The sequence below is a fragment of the Micromys minutus genome (assembly GCF_963924665.1).
Source record: "Micromys minutus genome assembly, chromosome: 6".
Taxonomy (NCBI): Eukaryota; Metazoa; Chordata; class Mammalia; order Rodentia; family Muridae; genus Micromys; species Micromys minutus.
Window position 1 is genome coordinate 28,009,363 of NC_137975.1, and position 15,661 is coordinate 28,025,023.

Here is a 15,661-nt window from a genome sequence, read left to right on the forward strand (position 1 = left end):
ACACAGCACAAGGAGTTAACACAATCTTGGTGTTATACAAGCTGACCTTGAAATTAGTCAGTACTCAGGGTGTGCACAGAAGCAAAGGCAGTAGATCTCTGCAAGTCTGAGGTCAGCCTGGAATACATAGTGAGTTGCAGGCCAGCCAGGGCTACAAAGTAGGGACCTGTCTCAATAATAACAACAAAAACAAAACAAAAACACCCCAAACACAACAACAACAATAAACAAACAAAGAATGTAGACAGTGGGTTTACTTTTCTTTCTTTTCTCCTTTCTTCCTTCCTTCTTCCTTCTCTTCCTCCCTTCCTTCCTTCCTTTTTTTATCCAAAGGATCATCTCCCTGATGAGCTGCTGCTGTATTTCTCACGCCTGCCTGCTTTGGTAAAGGATCGAATGAAGTTTTGTTATGGTGAACTTCGGCACTTATCACACATTATGTAGCATAAAGTATTCCAGTAAAAACTACGGCCCTACACAACATTAAATGTAATATACCACAGCTAGTATAGGATCAGTCTAGATGTTCATCAAGAGACAGCTGGGTTAAGAAATCGTGCTACGTTTCCATGAGGAGTTTCGCTCACCTGTAAAGAATGAAAAATTGTCATTTTTTTTCAGGAATGTTGTGATGATGTCATCAGAAATGAAGATGATCATGTTAAAGATAATAAGTTAGACTGAGGGAGACAAATATCACGGGATAGAGGCTGTGATGGGGAGGGAGGAGTCAAAAGGAAGGGGGAAAGAACCACAGAGGTGGGGAAGAAAAACAGTATCACATTTTGATGTGTGATATAATTTGGATACACACACACACACACAGAGAGAGAGAGAGAGAGAGACATAGACACCACACATATGATACAGTAATAGAACAGGAAGTATTTAGAGATTGAGAAAGATTTGGATCAGTGTGGGTGGGGAGCAAATATGAGAATGAGCCATTTATGGTTTATATTCCTGAATATGTCATAATGAACCCATCATTTTGTATACTGAAAAATATTTTTAAAAGGAGCAAGAGAAATCAAGATGGACACCTGTATCTTTGTGTACCACAGAATTTACTGTGAGCTCCTAGGGAAATTCTATGGGCCAGTCTATGAAATAAATGCTTTGGCTTTTTGCTAACAGTGTGATACTGTGTGGATGTTCATATTAATTCTGTAAGAGAAAACACTTTTAAAAATTACGATTGCTTACTGGGTGATGGTGGCGAATGCTTTTGACTCCAGCAATAGGGAGGCAGAGGCACATGCATCTCTAAGTTTGAGGCCAACCTGGTCTACAGATCAAAGTCTAGAACAGCCATGCTACACAGAGAAACCCTGTCTTGAACCTGCCCTTCTTCCACAAACCACTGATTTTGCTGTTTTATAAGTATGTATAAGTATGTGGGTGAATATGTGCATGTGAATTTAGTTGCCCATGGAGCCAGAGGCATCTGATCCTCTGAAGCTGGGGTTACATGAGGTTTTTGTTTACTTATTTATTTTTAAAGATTTATTTATTTCATGTGAGTACACTGTTGCTGGTTTCAGACATACCAAAAGAGGGCATCAGATCCCATGACAAATGGCTGTGAGCCACCATGTGGGTGCTGGGAATTGAACTCAGGGCCTCTGGAAGAGCAGTCAGTGAGTGCTCTTAACCACTGAGCCATCTCTCCAGCCCCAGTCATCAGCTTGTAACTGACCTGGGAGTGGGGAGCTAAACTCTGGAAGGGCAGGTATCCCTCTTAATCACTCAGCCATCACTCTGGCTGGAAGAGAAAACTTCTATAAAATAACATTTGTTGCTATTGTTGTTGAGATATGCTTCTATGTGTGATTCTGGGCACATGCATGCCATGGTGTCCGTGTGGATATCAGAGAACAACCTTGGGTGCTAGCTTTTACCTTTTATCTTGTCTGAGACAGGATCTCTTGTTCTCCACTGATTACCACCAGGCTAGTTGGCCCATGAGCTCCAGAGATTGCCTGTTTCTGCCTCTCACCTGGAGATAGGTACACTGAGATTACAGAAAAGCCATATCATTTCCAGCTTTTACATGGTTTCTGGTGTTGCAGAATATTTGGCCACACTGTGAACCCCAAGATTGTGTTGTCTCTTGGAAGAACCCATTTCTAGATATGGTGTGGTTAAATCCTTTAATCCCTCTGGCTAGACTATAGACACACTTTTAGTACCAAACTACAAATTTTAGTTTGTACAAGGAAACAGCCATGTTTGAAAGTGATGTTGATTGAGTGGCAGAGTGACAGCAAGCAGGTGGAACCTGGAACAGGAACTGAGAGCTTGCAGGTTGAGACAACAATGAAAGACAGACGTGGGGGGGGAGAGGGAGAGGGAGAGGGAGAGGGAGGGAGATAAGAAGGGAGGGAGAGAGAGCTTGCTAACTGGGAAAGAAATTGGCTTTTGAACTCTCAAGGCCCACCCCAACAAGGCCACACCTTCTAATCCTTCCCAAACAGTCCCACCATCTGGGTTCAAAGCATGTAAGTATATGAGCTCATGGGGCCATTCTCAATTAAACCACCACATTTATATTTATTTTGTTTGAAAAAAATCTATTGATCTGCTAATAGACATCTAGACTGACTCCTTATCTTGACAATCATTGCAATGAACACAGATATACAAGTATCTCTCCTGTTTCTTGATCCAGATTTTTGCATGCACCAACCAAGGAGTGGTGAGCTGGATCATGAGGTGGTTCTAGTCTTGTGGCTTTTAACAACTTCCACATTTAGTAGGGGAGAGAGGTGATTGAAGGTTTTGTTTGTTTTGCCCTGCCTTACCCTGCCTTGCCCTGCCTTTTCCACAATGGGGTTTTTCTTCTCTGTGTAGACCTGGCTATCCTGGAACTCACTTTGTAGGTAAGAAGGCTGGCTTCAAACTCACAGAGACCCACCTGCCTCTGTAACCCGAAAATGTTAGAATTAAAGGAGTTAATCCCTACCAGCACCCAGCTGCGGAGGCTTTTGAGAGAGAGGCATTTGCAAGAGTTAGCTGCACTGAAAAAAGCATCAGATGCTGAACAGTGGACTAAAGAATCTCTGTGAAAAAGAACAAAGTCAGAGCATTGGAAACTAGCACATAACTGCTGACCGTTTTCAAAAATGAGTAATGAAACAAATAGTTTGAAAAAATGGTAATGCGACGAGATACCTTGGAGCCTACAGTTTGTTCTAGGTGAGCCGTTTGACCTCTGAATGGTAGTCTGTCAACACTTCACTTGTAATCCCAGCATCTGGGAAGTGGTAGGAGGAGGACCAGTAACTCCAGCCATCTTTGGTAATCTTGTGAGTTCAAGGCCAGCCTGGGCTATAAGAGACTCTCTCTCTCTCTCTCTCTCTCTCTCTCTCTCTCTTTCACACACACACACACACACACACACACACACACACACACACACACACACACGAACAAAACATGAATACATATTTCGCATTACTTTGGATATTGTGATCTACCAAACAATTATCAACCACCAATGCATTGGTTTTCAAAATCCCCCCATTCCTATTTTTTTTTTAGATTACATTTGCTTTTCAGTACACACTCAGATAGTTATTTAGAGGAGTTTGAGGTAAATAAATAATCAGTCATGGCAGAGAATAGATGTCAGTGATACTTCTTTTGCAAGTATGAATCTTGATTTATGTTAGGCAACTGTTTATACCACCTTTAAAATTTTGTGATGGAATTAGGCTATTTATATAATATATATATATATATATATATATATATATGCCCCAAAGACAAAGCTCACAAATGCTGTGATCACAGGTATTGACCACCCTGCCCAATTTCAGAACTCTCATTGCATCTTCAGAGCCCAGAACTGAAGCTCTGGAACATGGCTGTCAGAAAAGAGAGGTCCCCTAAAGGAGAGAGTGGGTGCTGTGACAGGAACAAAGGAAAGGAAAACTGGCGGCCACAACCAGTCAATGAAAAGTCAGCAACAACCAAAATGAACCCCACGCCCACCCAAATGGCAGGGGCCTCTGTTATCTGCAGCCATTCCTCAAACTTCTACATTACGTCTCCTCAGCTGCTGCCTATCGAATGGTGCGGAGACCAAGGTACTTATTAGGCCTGTGCTTTTCCTTATTGTTTTGAGAAAGGGTCTTGCTGGCTTTGCAATAATACACACTGAGGATTTTGGATTCCCCCACCCCCAAATCTGTCAAGTGTAACCCTAGGTATTTAACATTAAAAAAAATATTTATTTATTATTTATAAGTACACTGTCGCTGTCTTCAGACACACCAGAAGAGGACATCAGATCCCATTACAGATGGTTGTGAGCCATCTGTAAGAACAGTCAGTGCTCTTAACCACTGAGCCATCTCTCCAGCCCCGTGTTTAAGATTTTTAAGCGTCTGCTTCCAGAAAAACCTAAATTACCTGCTTTTCTTCCTCCTGCTATTCCCGCCTTAAAGTTTTACACGTATTTATTTACGTGTGTGCAGGTGTATGGAGGTCAGAGGACACCTTCTAGAAGCTGGGTTTCTCCTGCTTCTGTGTGGGGTTTTGGGGATCAAGCTCAGGTTTCCAGGCTTGGAGGCAAGTGCCTTTATCCTTGGAGGCTGCTCAGTGCCCACAGCTGTTCTCTTATTCCTGGAATACTTCCCCACTCCTGTGGGACCTTGCTCTGCTCTTACTTCTGCTATCAGTGACTCAGTTCTGAACTGCAGCTCTCCCTCCCCCTGCCCCTGCCCTAAAACACCAGGCTCAGACATTGCTTGTGTCCTGGTCCTGAGCCTCGCCTTTAGAGACCTAGCCAGCCCTGCTGCTGTCTTATCCATCAGAGAACCTAATATTCAGCCAAGTTCATGGCGAGTGCCGCACATTTTCTTTTGGCTTGCTGGTCGTTGTTTCTCGAGACTGGAGATTCAGGTAGTTAAAATTGGTAGAGCCCTCCAATGACAGAAAGGGCGAGGTTTTCATTTGCACAAGAAGTCAAGCGACTGGGCTTGCCTTCGGAGTCCCGAGTCCTAGGATGTAGCAAGGCCCCCTTGTCTCAGATTGCTGCACGAAGATGATATCCTAATTCTAAATATTATGAGTTTCCCCTAGCCTGGTTTTATCTTTAACGGACGACCTGCCCTTTCTGTTGTCTGTGTTGGGTAGTCTCCTAAGCAGATGCAAGCAATCTCTCTAACAAGTACGTTCTGGAAAAATAAAGCCACACCATGACATCTTGGGGAGAACACTGATGGCCTTCGGCTGTAGCCTCCCACCTGCAGTGCTGGGAGCACCATCCTATAAGTTAAAAGGGAGAGGGTGGCCATGTTTACATACTGCGGGCAGCTGTGCCTTCCCAAGGATGGGCTGGGTGAGCATCATTGTTCCTATCTTTTCCCAAACACTGGAGGGATGAGGTGAGTGTGACCTCAGCTTTCCCCAGTTCAGTTCTGCTGAGAGTATGGGGCTGACAGTCTCAGCGAAGGCAGCTTTTAATCTGAATGTAATCATCTTTCAAACTTATCCATTACATCACTGACCTTCCCCGTGGATACGCTCAGCGTCGTCCGCTGTGTTTCCCCGCCAGCTACCCTACCACTAATAGCGCTGTGAACAAGAGCCACCATTTATGTGTTCCCGCCCCCCCCTTGGTAATAGCAGTAAGGAAGGAATTAGTGGAGATGAGTGTCAGAGATACTTTGAGAACTGAATAAAATTTCCCTCAACTCTCTGCCCTGAGCACTTTTGTGATTTCCTTCAGTCTCCTCAGCCATCTTCCCTGAGGTATAGTAACACAGATCCCCCTCTGTGGATCTGGCTGCCTGTCTGTTTCTCTCACCCACCCCTTTGCTTGAGATTAGGGTAGTTGTCATATAGCCCAGGGTGGCCTTGAATGTCATGTAGTTCAGGGTGGCCTTGAACTCATGACTGTCTTTCTGCTACAGCTTGGGATTACCCAGCTCAGCACCACTGTCCCTACCTTCCCCGGCCTCAACGATTTCTGAAGCTTGCCGGATGGAAATGCTATACCTTCTGCCAAGAGCAGGGGAAGGCCTCCCTGGATCACATTTGCAGGATGAAATGAAATAGAGTCAATCACGTCCTGGCTGGTTAAGATGATGTTTAGGATAGGCAGTGTTTCTTCCTCATCTGCTGGAATGTCTTTCCTCTGTTTATGGTCACTGAAGCCTGTCAAAGTCTTTTAATCAATATGTTCATATCTTGTCTGTCTCAGACTTAGTCAAGAATGATTCTGCCTTTCTGTTCTAAAATTATGATTTTAATGGCTTAGAATGCTTTTGTAAACATGAAGCAAAAATAAAGACACAAAAAAGACATTTTAGGGCATGCTATTTTAATTTTTCTCATTTGTGTGTGTATGTGTGTATGCATGCTCACATGGTGTATATACATGTTCCTGTATGTATATGTCTGTATGAATGTGGAAAACAATTTTTTTGAGAGACAGCCCTACCATGTAGCTCTGGCTGGTCTGAAACTCTTATGTAGACCAGGCTGGCCTTGAACTCACAGAGATATATCTATCTTTGCCTTGCAAAAGTTGGGAATTAAAGGCACGCACCACCAGTTGAGGTTGTAAAATTGTTTTATTAAAGATATGATTCTATGGTGGTTTGAATGAGAATGGCTTCTGTCGGCTTGTACATTTACATACGTAGTCCCCAGTTGGTGGAACTGTTTAGAAAGATTAGGAGATATAGCCTTGTTGGAGAGATGTGTCACCGGAGAGGGGGAGCTTTGAGGTTTCAAACAGTACGATTCCAGTTAGCACTCTCTAGGCCTCATGCCTGTGGATCAGATGTAAGCTTCAACTACTGCTGCCTGCCTGCCTGCCTGCTGCCTGCCTGCTGCCTGCCTGCCTGCTGCCTGCCTGCTGCCTGCCTGCTGCCTGCCTGCTGCCTGCCTGCCTGCCTGCTGCCTGCCTGCTGCCTGCCTGCTGCCTGCCTGCTGCCTGCCTGCCTGCCTGCTGCCTGCCTGCTGCCTGCCTGCCTGCCTGCTGCCTGCCTGCTGCCTGCCTGCTGCCTGCCTGCCTGCCTGCTGCCTGCCTGCTGCCTGCCTGCTGCCTGCCTGCTGCCTGCCTGCCTGCCTGCTGCCTGCCTGCTGCCTGCCTGCCTGCCTGCTGCCTGCCTGCTGCCTGCCTGCCTGCCTGCTGCCTGCCTGCTGCCTGCCTGCTGCCTGCCTGCCTGCTGCCTGCCTGCTGCCTGCCTGCCTGCTGCCTGCCTGCTGCCTGCCTGCCTGCTGCCTGCCTGCCTGCTGCCTGCCTGCTGCTATGCTCCTGGCCATGATGGTCATGAACTCACCCTTTGAAATGTAAACTCCAAGTAAACTCTTTTTAGTCTTTGAAATTTTATTTTACTTTAAATTAAGTGTATATGCATGTGTGGTTGTGCATATGTGGGCAGGTTTCTGGAGAGATCAAAAGCAGTTACTGCATCCCTGGAGCTGGGTTTTAGAGGTGGTTGAGAGCCACTCCACGTGGGTGTTGGGAACAGAAGTCTGATCCTCATAGAGAACAGCCAGGGGTCTTAACTGTTCAGCCATCTCTGTAGCCCTCCCACCCCCACGCAAACTCTTTCTTCTACAACATTCCTTGATCGTGGTGTCTTCTCACAGCAATAGAAAAGTAATGGAGACAGCTTGCTTAACTTGCAGCCAGACTTTGTTAAACTGTGAGAGCCTTCTCAGCAGTGCTCTCTATCTATATTTACTTCCTGGAAAGTGGGAAGCCTGGGTTCAAAACAAATACAAGATAATTTTTCAAGTCAGTCACCACTGTGTTGTGGCAAAACCAAACCAAACCCAACCCAATCCAACCCTACCCAACCCAACCCAACCCAATCCAACCCAACCCAACCCAATCCAAAACCAAACCAAAAACCTGCCACCGTCTACTTGGAAGGGTTGCCTTTCCACACAGTTCAGAGCTGTCTGGCTGCCTTTAGTATTCTGGGTCTGAGGTGAGGCTGAACATTATGGCGGCAGTGGTCTGCGGAGGAGGAGACTGTTCCCTTCCTGGTGGACAGAAAGTGGCACAGGATAGTCACAGGAAATGGCTGAGGCAACGTTACTCCCTAAGGACACACCCCTGTGATTTATTTTTTCCAACAAGGCCCAGCCTTCCACAGTCCCAGTATCTCTGAGCAATTGACGGGTTGTACCGTTCATCAGGGCAACCTTCACCATCAAACTGACCCTGGAAACTCCTTTCTCCTTTCCTGATACAAAGGTGTGCTGTGATAACCCTGCGGTGTTTCCACCTCTAATCAAGCCGATAGTGAAATGAGTCATCACAGTTACTCTCCATTAGCAGGATTCCCAGGTAAAGGGACATTTCAAGTATTTCCGGCTTTGAAGTGTACATACAAGTGCCTCTCAAATACTACACGGACATATTTATGCCGAACATACGGTTGACTGTTTTTCTGAAACAAAGAGTTAAACTAGGTGTCTGGCATTTTCTTTTATTGAAAATGGCAATACTGCCAGGGTGGATGGAAGTCTTCAAAGTCTGTTGAACTTTAAAAAATTGAAATTTACTGAACATTAATTTATCTATTTACTAAGTGAATGATACATATGTGCATATATATATATATATATACACACACACATATATAAAACTATACATGAGCATCTTGTGCATGTGAATTCAGGTGTGAGGACAACCTCAGGTGTCTCCTCTTGCCATATGTGACAGGGTCTCATTGTACACTGACTGTTGTGTTGCCCGACCTCTGTGACTATTCTTTTTTATTTTTAAAAAGATTTATTTATTTATTATTTACACTGTTGTTGTCTTTAGACACACCAGAAGAGGGCATCAGATCTCATTACAGATGTTTGTGAGCCACCATGTATGTAGTTGCTGGGATTTGAACTAAGGACCTCTGGGAGAGCAGTCAGTGCCCTTAACCACTGAGCCATCTCTCCAGCCCCCCTATTGTGACTATTCTTGGTTGCCAACTTGACTACATTTGGAATTAACTAAATCCAAATGGCTGGATACACTTGTGAGGGATTTTCCCCCTCTTTAGTAAAATCATTTGAAGTGGGAAGACTCACTTCTTATCCAGCTCTTTGAGGTGGGAAGATACTCACCTTTGTCTAGACCACACCTTCTGCTGAAAGCCCCCATAGAGGTCATGAAGAGGTGAGCCCTGTGTTTTTGCCAGCTTGCTTTTGTCTTCACCCACCCAGGCCGTCCCTTCACTGGCATCAGAGCCTGGGTCTCCAGGATTCCCGCACATACTGAAGACAAGCTGGGCTATCCAGTCCGGTGGACGGAACAACTACTGGGTTCTTGGGACTTCCATTGGTAGGCAACCATTTTTGGACTAGCTGGTCTGCTGCCTGCAAACCATCCAGTAGTGGGTTGGCTTGGTGCTGCTAATTATTCAAGTGCTAAATACTGTATCCCAAACCTGGCTGCTCCAAGACTAGCAGATCTTCGTGTGTAAACTTTGTTGTGTAAACCTTGCCTCTCCTGCCCTAAAGTTATCTGTGATTGGTTAATAAGGATACCTACAGCCTATAGCTGGGCAGCAGAGAGACAGCTGGAGCTTGGGAGGAGGAGAAGTGAAGAAGAAAAAAGAAGTCTCCATGGGGTAGGTGGATGCTGAGAACATGGCTATGAGGGGCAACCTGGTGGAGTAGGAGTGGTCCAGGTGAAACAAGGCAAGTGGCAGCCCCAGGTTATTGACAGGGAAGTAAACAAAACAGCATAGAGGGTTGATGTCTGCCCAGTTATAGTGCTTTTAAGGCTTCTTGTAAATATATAAAGGTTTTGTGTCTTTTATTTGGAACCATATGGTCTAAGTGGGGTAGAAATCTCTCAAAATAATATTTACCACAACACCATTTTAATAAACCACACATATACATACACATATACATCATATACATACACATATACACATACATCATGTACATATACACATACATCATATACATATACATACACATACATATACACATGCATATACATATTCTATTAAGTTCTGCTCCTCTAGAGAACCCTGACTAATACAGATTTTTGGTACCAGGAGTGGTTCTAGAGCAACCAAAGCATAAGAATGAATCCTTTTTAGTGTCTGGAGTAGGCTTTCCAATTTGCCCACACCTACAATTACTGAAGCCTCTCCAGGAAGCTCAGAGAGAACTGCAAGCCCATGGTGTGAACCATTTTACAAATAAGAAACACATGTATTTGATTATCTTGATTCACTGATTGTCAGAGGCAACAGATTTGGTGACTCTGTATATGAAACTTTTGACGATTTGTGGAAAAACAAGAACAATGATGATGCAGGTTGATTGCCCCTAGTATCTCAGAATCTGGTAAAGGATAACAATGAACTTAATGGTGAACTGACTGTCTCCAAATGCACATAAGTAGTTTAGAGAATTTTTAAGTGTGCGCTGGAAGAGAACAGTCTCTCCGGCAGCCACAAAACTTAAAGTTGTAGAAAACCGAACCAAAGCCCTCATCATAAGGTTGGCTAAATTACAGCATAACTTCAAGTCCCATTCTCAGGGGGTGTGGTGGTTTGAATAGGAATGACCCCCACAGACATACGTGTTTGGATGCTTGGCTATGGTGAGTAGTTCTATTAGGAGATGCGGTCTTGGTGTAGTATGGTCTTACTGAAGGAAATGTGTCAATGTGGAGCTGGCTTTAGGTCTCCCATGTTAAGCTATGCTAGTGTGTCACACAGTTTTCTTATGCTCTTCCGGATCCTTTCAGCACCTCGCCTGTCAGTGTGCTGCCATGGTTCCCACCATACTGACAATGGACTAGACTTCTGAAACTGTAAGCCAGTCCCACTAAATGTTCTCTTTTATAAGAGCTGCTGTAGTCATGGTGTTTCTTCACATCAATAAAACGGAAACGAAGGCAGAGAGGATTAGTGATAGCTAAAGCAAAAATATTAATTGGTAAAGAACGAAATCCTGTAATTTGGGATGGGGATGTGTGGGAGAATATTGCAGTAAATAATAAAATTGGATGGCTTATCGCTTTCTCAGCCCCCTCGGTCTCACTCCGTGGATGCCGCTCTACTGTGGAGCCGTGCACAAGGATTCTGTCACTAGGTCCACAAGCTACACTCTCCACGAGGTTCCCTTCCCAGGTGGTTCTGAGAACTTTGACCCTTCAGATTCTCAAGGGTTTATCTCACCTGAGGAAGGGGTCTCCCCACCCCTAGCAGAAGTTGTAGTTCCTCCCTGACCTCTTAAAATAGTTATGATTGCCTTTTCTGCCTTTGACTAAAGAAATTAATTCTTTCTTGTTTGCTAAACCAGCAGTGACTTTCTTTGAAAGATATTTTAGGCAAGACAATACTGCTGACCCTCAGGACCCACATATAGTTAATTGCCTTTAGACCTATAAACCAGACTTTAGGCTAAGCAGGCTCCAAGAGGGAAGGTAGAAAGTGGAATCCGAGAGGAGACCTGCTACACTACTAAGGAGCTTAATGAGTTTGCTAATTCATTCAAGCACAAGTCTGGGGAATATGTGTGGGAATGGATTTAAAGGATGTGGGCTAATGGTGGAAGGAACAGAAAACTAGACCGGTTGACTTTATTGATACAGGCCCAACGAATGGAGGAGATTCTAGGTTTAACATGGACGCTCACACAATTAAAAAAAAAAAAGATGTTAAAAGTTTGCTTGAATGGTTGGCTGAAACATTTGCCAAAGGATAGCCTATTAAAAAAGGAGTTGGAGATGCCTGACATCCTTTGGCTTGGTGCTGATGAAGGATAAAGCTCAGGGAAATTGTAGTGTGAGAGTGGGTGCATTGTGTAAATAAAACCCAATCTTCCACAATGGGAAGGCTCAGGAGACACACCCCTCTCTAGTCCTTTCAGATGAAAACTGGTGGGAGGAGCACCAGCAGGAAGCTTTGCTGTCCCCCTTTTGTAGGGCTTTTCCTAAGGGCTGGAGAAGCTGCTGTAGAACTCCTTGAATGATGGGAAGGCCAGGTTCCCCTAAAGAAGGACCTTGGTAAAATATCTAAAGTTTTACTCTCAGCCTTTCTCCCATCCTTCCCTGGAGGGACCTACAGTCCTACGTAAGGGTAACTGTATACTGTGGGAAAGGAAACAACCAGACTTTCTGGGGTCTATTGTATAGTGGTTCCGAATCAATGTTAACTACAGGAGATCCCAGAAACACTGCAGCCCTCCAGTTAGAGCAGGGCTCATGGACGTCAGGCGATTAGTGAAATTTTTACTTAAGGTCCATTGGGTCCTGAACTTATCATGTGTTTTTTCCCCTGCTAAACCCAGGATGTAAAATTGGGATAGATAAACTTAGAAGTTGGCAAAATTCTCACATATCAGTAAGAGGCCTAGAGACTGTTCTTGTGATATTTTGGCAAAGAATGTGGCTGTTTTCTGCCCTTGTTTCAAAATAATTCTTGAGGCTCATTTGAACAGTTTTGGATGAATGATTTGGCAGAGGAGAAGAGGAGTACCAGAAAGTGTAATGGAGATTATTCCAGTGTCCAGGGGGACGTGAAGATTAAAGAGAAGTCGATGCTAAATGCAATAAAGGGAGCAGTGACCTCGGGCAAGATTCCACCCAGCCAGACTTCCAGTTTGTGAAAAAATAATAGAAGAAAGGCTTTAACTATGAAGGGAACCATCAAGAACAGAAAGCTGATACAGTGTAATTGATCAAGGCACCGAAGCTCCGGTTCCATCAAGCAGAAGAACTTGGCAGCTTCAGACACATGGTTCTGGCTTTAGAGTCAATGATACGAGAAAGGGGCCGTGGAACTCCCCTCTGTGGCTAAGGAAGGCTGCTGAGGCCAGGGGTGTGTCAGAGTGTTCCTACCTGTTGGAGATCCCAAGACGCTGGAGATGTTAGAGTTTGTGGGATGCCTGCCAAGTGGAGTGGAAGGCCAGGTATTGAGCCAGTCCGAGAGAGTATGTTGCGGTCAATAAAGCTGGAGAGAGTCAGAGATCTGAAGAGTGCTTAGATATCAGACACGAAAATACGGATGGTGGAGTTGGCCCTGTTGGTTTTCAGTCTCAAGTCAGCTCAGCATTTCCTCCCTGTGCTCTCTTTCCTCTCCCGAAGCCACGATGTATATATTCTGTGCCATATACATATTTTGGAAGTCCATGGTCTTTTTGATTTTGATTTTGCAGGGGGTTACAGTTAAGGTTGCCATGAGCTGGGCTGTGATGACACACGCCTTTAGTCCCAGCAATCTGCAGGCAGAGGCATAAAGATCTCTGAGTTTGAGGCCAGCCTGGTTTATAGACTGAGTTCCAGGATCGCCAGAACTACGTAGAAAAACCTTCTCTCAAACCAAACCCAAAACATACATTGTGTTTGTTTTGTGTTAAAACAAACAAAACCTCAAAACAACAACAACAACAACGACAACAAAATTAGCATGTGTATTAGAAGATACTTTGAACTTTTAAACCGTTGACTCTGTTATCGAGTTTGGGGACTTTCGAAGCTGGCTGAAATGCATTCCTGCAGTATGAAACGATTATCAGAAAGTTTCACTCCCTGGTGGAGTCTAGGATTTTCACTGCAGATGTACAAAAGATAGCAACAAAGCCCAGGACAAGAAGAGAGCAGAGGAGAGTCAGGAGAACAGTGAGGAGCCAGTTTTTAATGAATGAAATGGAGATGAACAAGCCTGTCCCCTGCTCTGTTGAAGCAAGTGTCCCCCATGTTTCACCCTTAAGTTCTCCCCAAATCTTGTTCTGAGGAACATAAGAAGCAAATTTGCTTACTGATGTAACTGTCATGAGAATTTCCTAAAAGGAATATAGTCCAGATTGCTAAAGAAAAGTTACCTGACTCAACCCCCTCTGGATGAGAAGTGAACTATTTTGAAATAGTGCTATGTATGTAATATTGCTTTTACCAAATGACTAATAGGTTTAGTTTCCACACAAAAGTGTTTTAAAAACATACTCTTTCTATTATCTTTTAAGCCTCTAGCCTAAAATTTCTTTCCGGTGGGACCAACAATGGGTCCACAACTCATGAGGACAGGCACCATTCCGCCCAAGTTAGCTCTGGAGAAACAATGTGTCTATTGGCTTTCTCACGGAGCCCTGCTGAGGGTTACTGTGGTATGGATGCTGCTCCCACTACAGGCAAGATCAGGGCTTCCCAGTCCTGTACACCCTCTCTTCTCCCTCATTTCCTGTGTAATTAGGGCTGAGTTGCAAAACAACAGGTTGTAGGGAAAGGCTGAAAACACAGGTAAACAAGCCCAGCAGGGAGACTCCTTTTGTAAGGGGAGCAGTCCAAGGACCCAAGACAAAAATCTTTAAATTAGGTATCTTTGAAATACATATTTTATTTTATTTTTTAAAAAGTTTTCATCTTTAATGAAACGACTTTGGAAATAACACATACTTCCATGACACCAGCACTACAGTCTTCGGAGTCACAGCGAGATACACAGAATTACATCCGTAATTACTATCAATGCCAACATTTCAGGCAGTAATTTCTGTTACATGGCAAACAAGATCAAGAACGCAACCATCAAACAAAAGAGACCCATAGCTTCAGACAAGGCAAATCCCAGGATAGCGTATGAGAACAGCTGCTGCTTCAGTGAAGGGTTTCTGGCATAGCCAATGATAAGACTGCCAAAGACTGTCCCAATACCAGCACCAGAACCAGCAACTCCCACTGTGGCAGCGCCTGCACCAATGAATTTGGCAGCAGTATCAATGTCTCTGCTGATTACACTGGTCTGAAACTCCCTTCGGATCAGCTGACACGCACCATTCTGGGCCCCATTAAACACTGTAGAGCCCTCTCCAGTCCTAGTCTCTGGTCGGGATAACACTGATGCAGAAATTGGTCTATATGCTACTCTGGATCCAGCTCGGATCAGAGCAGGGGTGCGAGCGAGCTTGGCGCAGGCAAACCTCTTTCTTCCTGGCGGAGCGGCGTGGATATAGGTGACAGGCGACGTGGGCTCCTCTCCCGCTTCCTCTCTCCCGAGGCGGCGGCGGCGGCAGAGGTCGAAGCAGTGGGGCTGGGCGCGCAAGTGCGGTGCCACATATTTTATTTTTTGATTATGTGTATGTGTATATGTGTGTGTGTTTCTGTATATGTCTGTGTGTGAATTCATGTTCATATAAGTTCAAGTGTCGCTGGAGGCCAGAAGGTCTCATGGAACTTGAGGTACAGGTGGATGTAAGCTATCATCGTGGGTGTTGGGAACCATTGGGTCCTCTTTGAGAGCTGTTTACTCTTCCCCATTGAACCGTCTCTTCAGCCCCATGTATATATTTTTTATAAAGCCTTGTACATTAAGATCCAATTGTTATTAGACAGTATTTTGTCTGTTTTGGGTTTGTTGTTTGGAGACAGGGCCTCACTATGTAGCTCTGGCTGTCCTGGGAAGTCACTATGCAGACAGTTTTGATACAAATACACGCCCTGTTTGGTACCTTGTGTTGGCATTAGGATAGCCTCTTCCCCAGCGATGGCTCCACCCACAGATGACAGGAACTTAGCACATCAATTGCCATGGAAACAGCCAAAGCATTCCCAGAAGACTTTAGATCAAAATCCCACCTCCACCTGGGAGCGTGTGATGTCACTACCCCTACAAAAGACCGAAACCCCTCCTCCTCTCTCTTTTTTCCCTTCTCTTCTCTTGACCCT

At 44.7% G+C, this 15,661-nt stretch overlaps 1 protein-coding gene across 1 annotated transcript; it reads right to left on the minus strand.

The window, feature by feature from the left end:
• Nucleotides 1-14,330: 14,330 nt before the first annotated feature.
• LOC308421740 (ATP synthase F(0) complex subunit C3, mitochondrial-like) lies at nucleotides 14,331-15,122 on the minus strand (the record flags this gene model as incomplete). The annotated part of the gene is made up of 1 exon (XM_080918154.1): nucleotides 14,331-15,122. The coding sequence occupies one exon, from the start codon at nucleotides 15,120-15,122 to the stop codon at nucleotides 14,493-14,495; it is 630 nt and encodes a 209-aa protein (XP_080774280.1). The 3' UTR covers nucleotides 14,331-14,492.
• Between the last annotated feature and the right edge of the window lie 539 nt (nucleotides 15,123-15,661).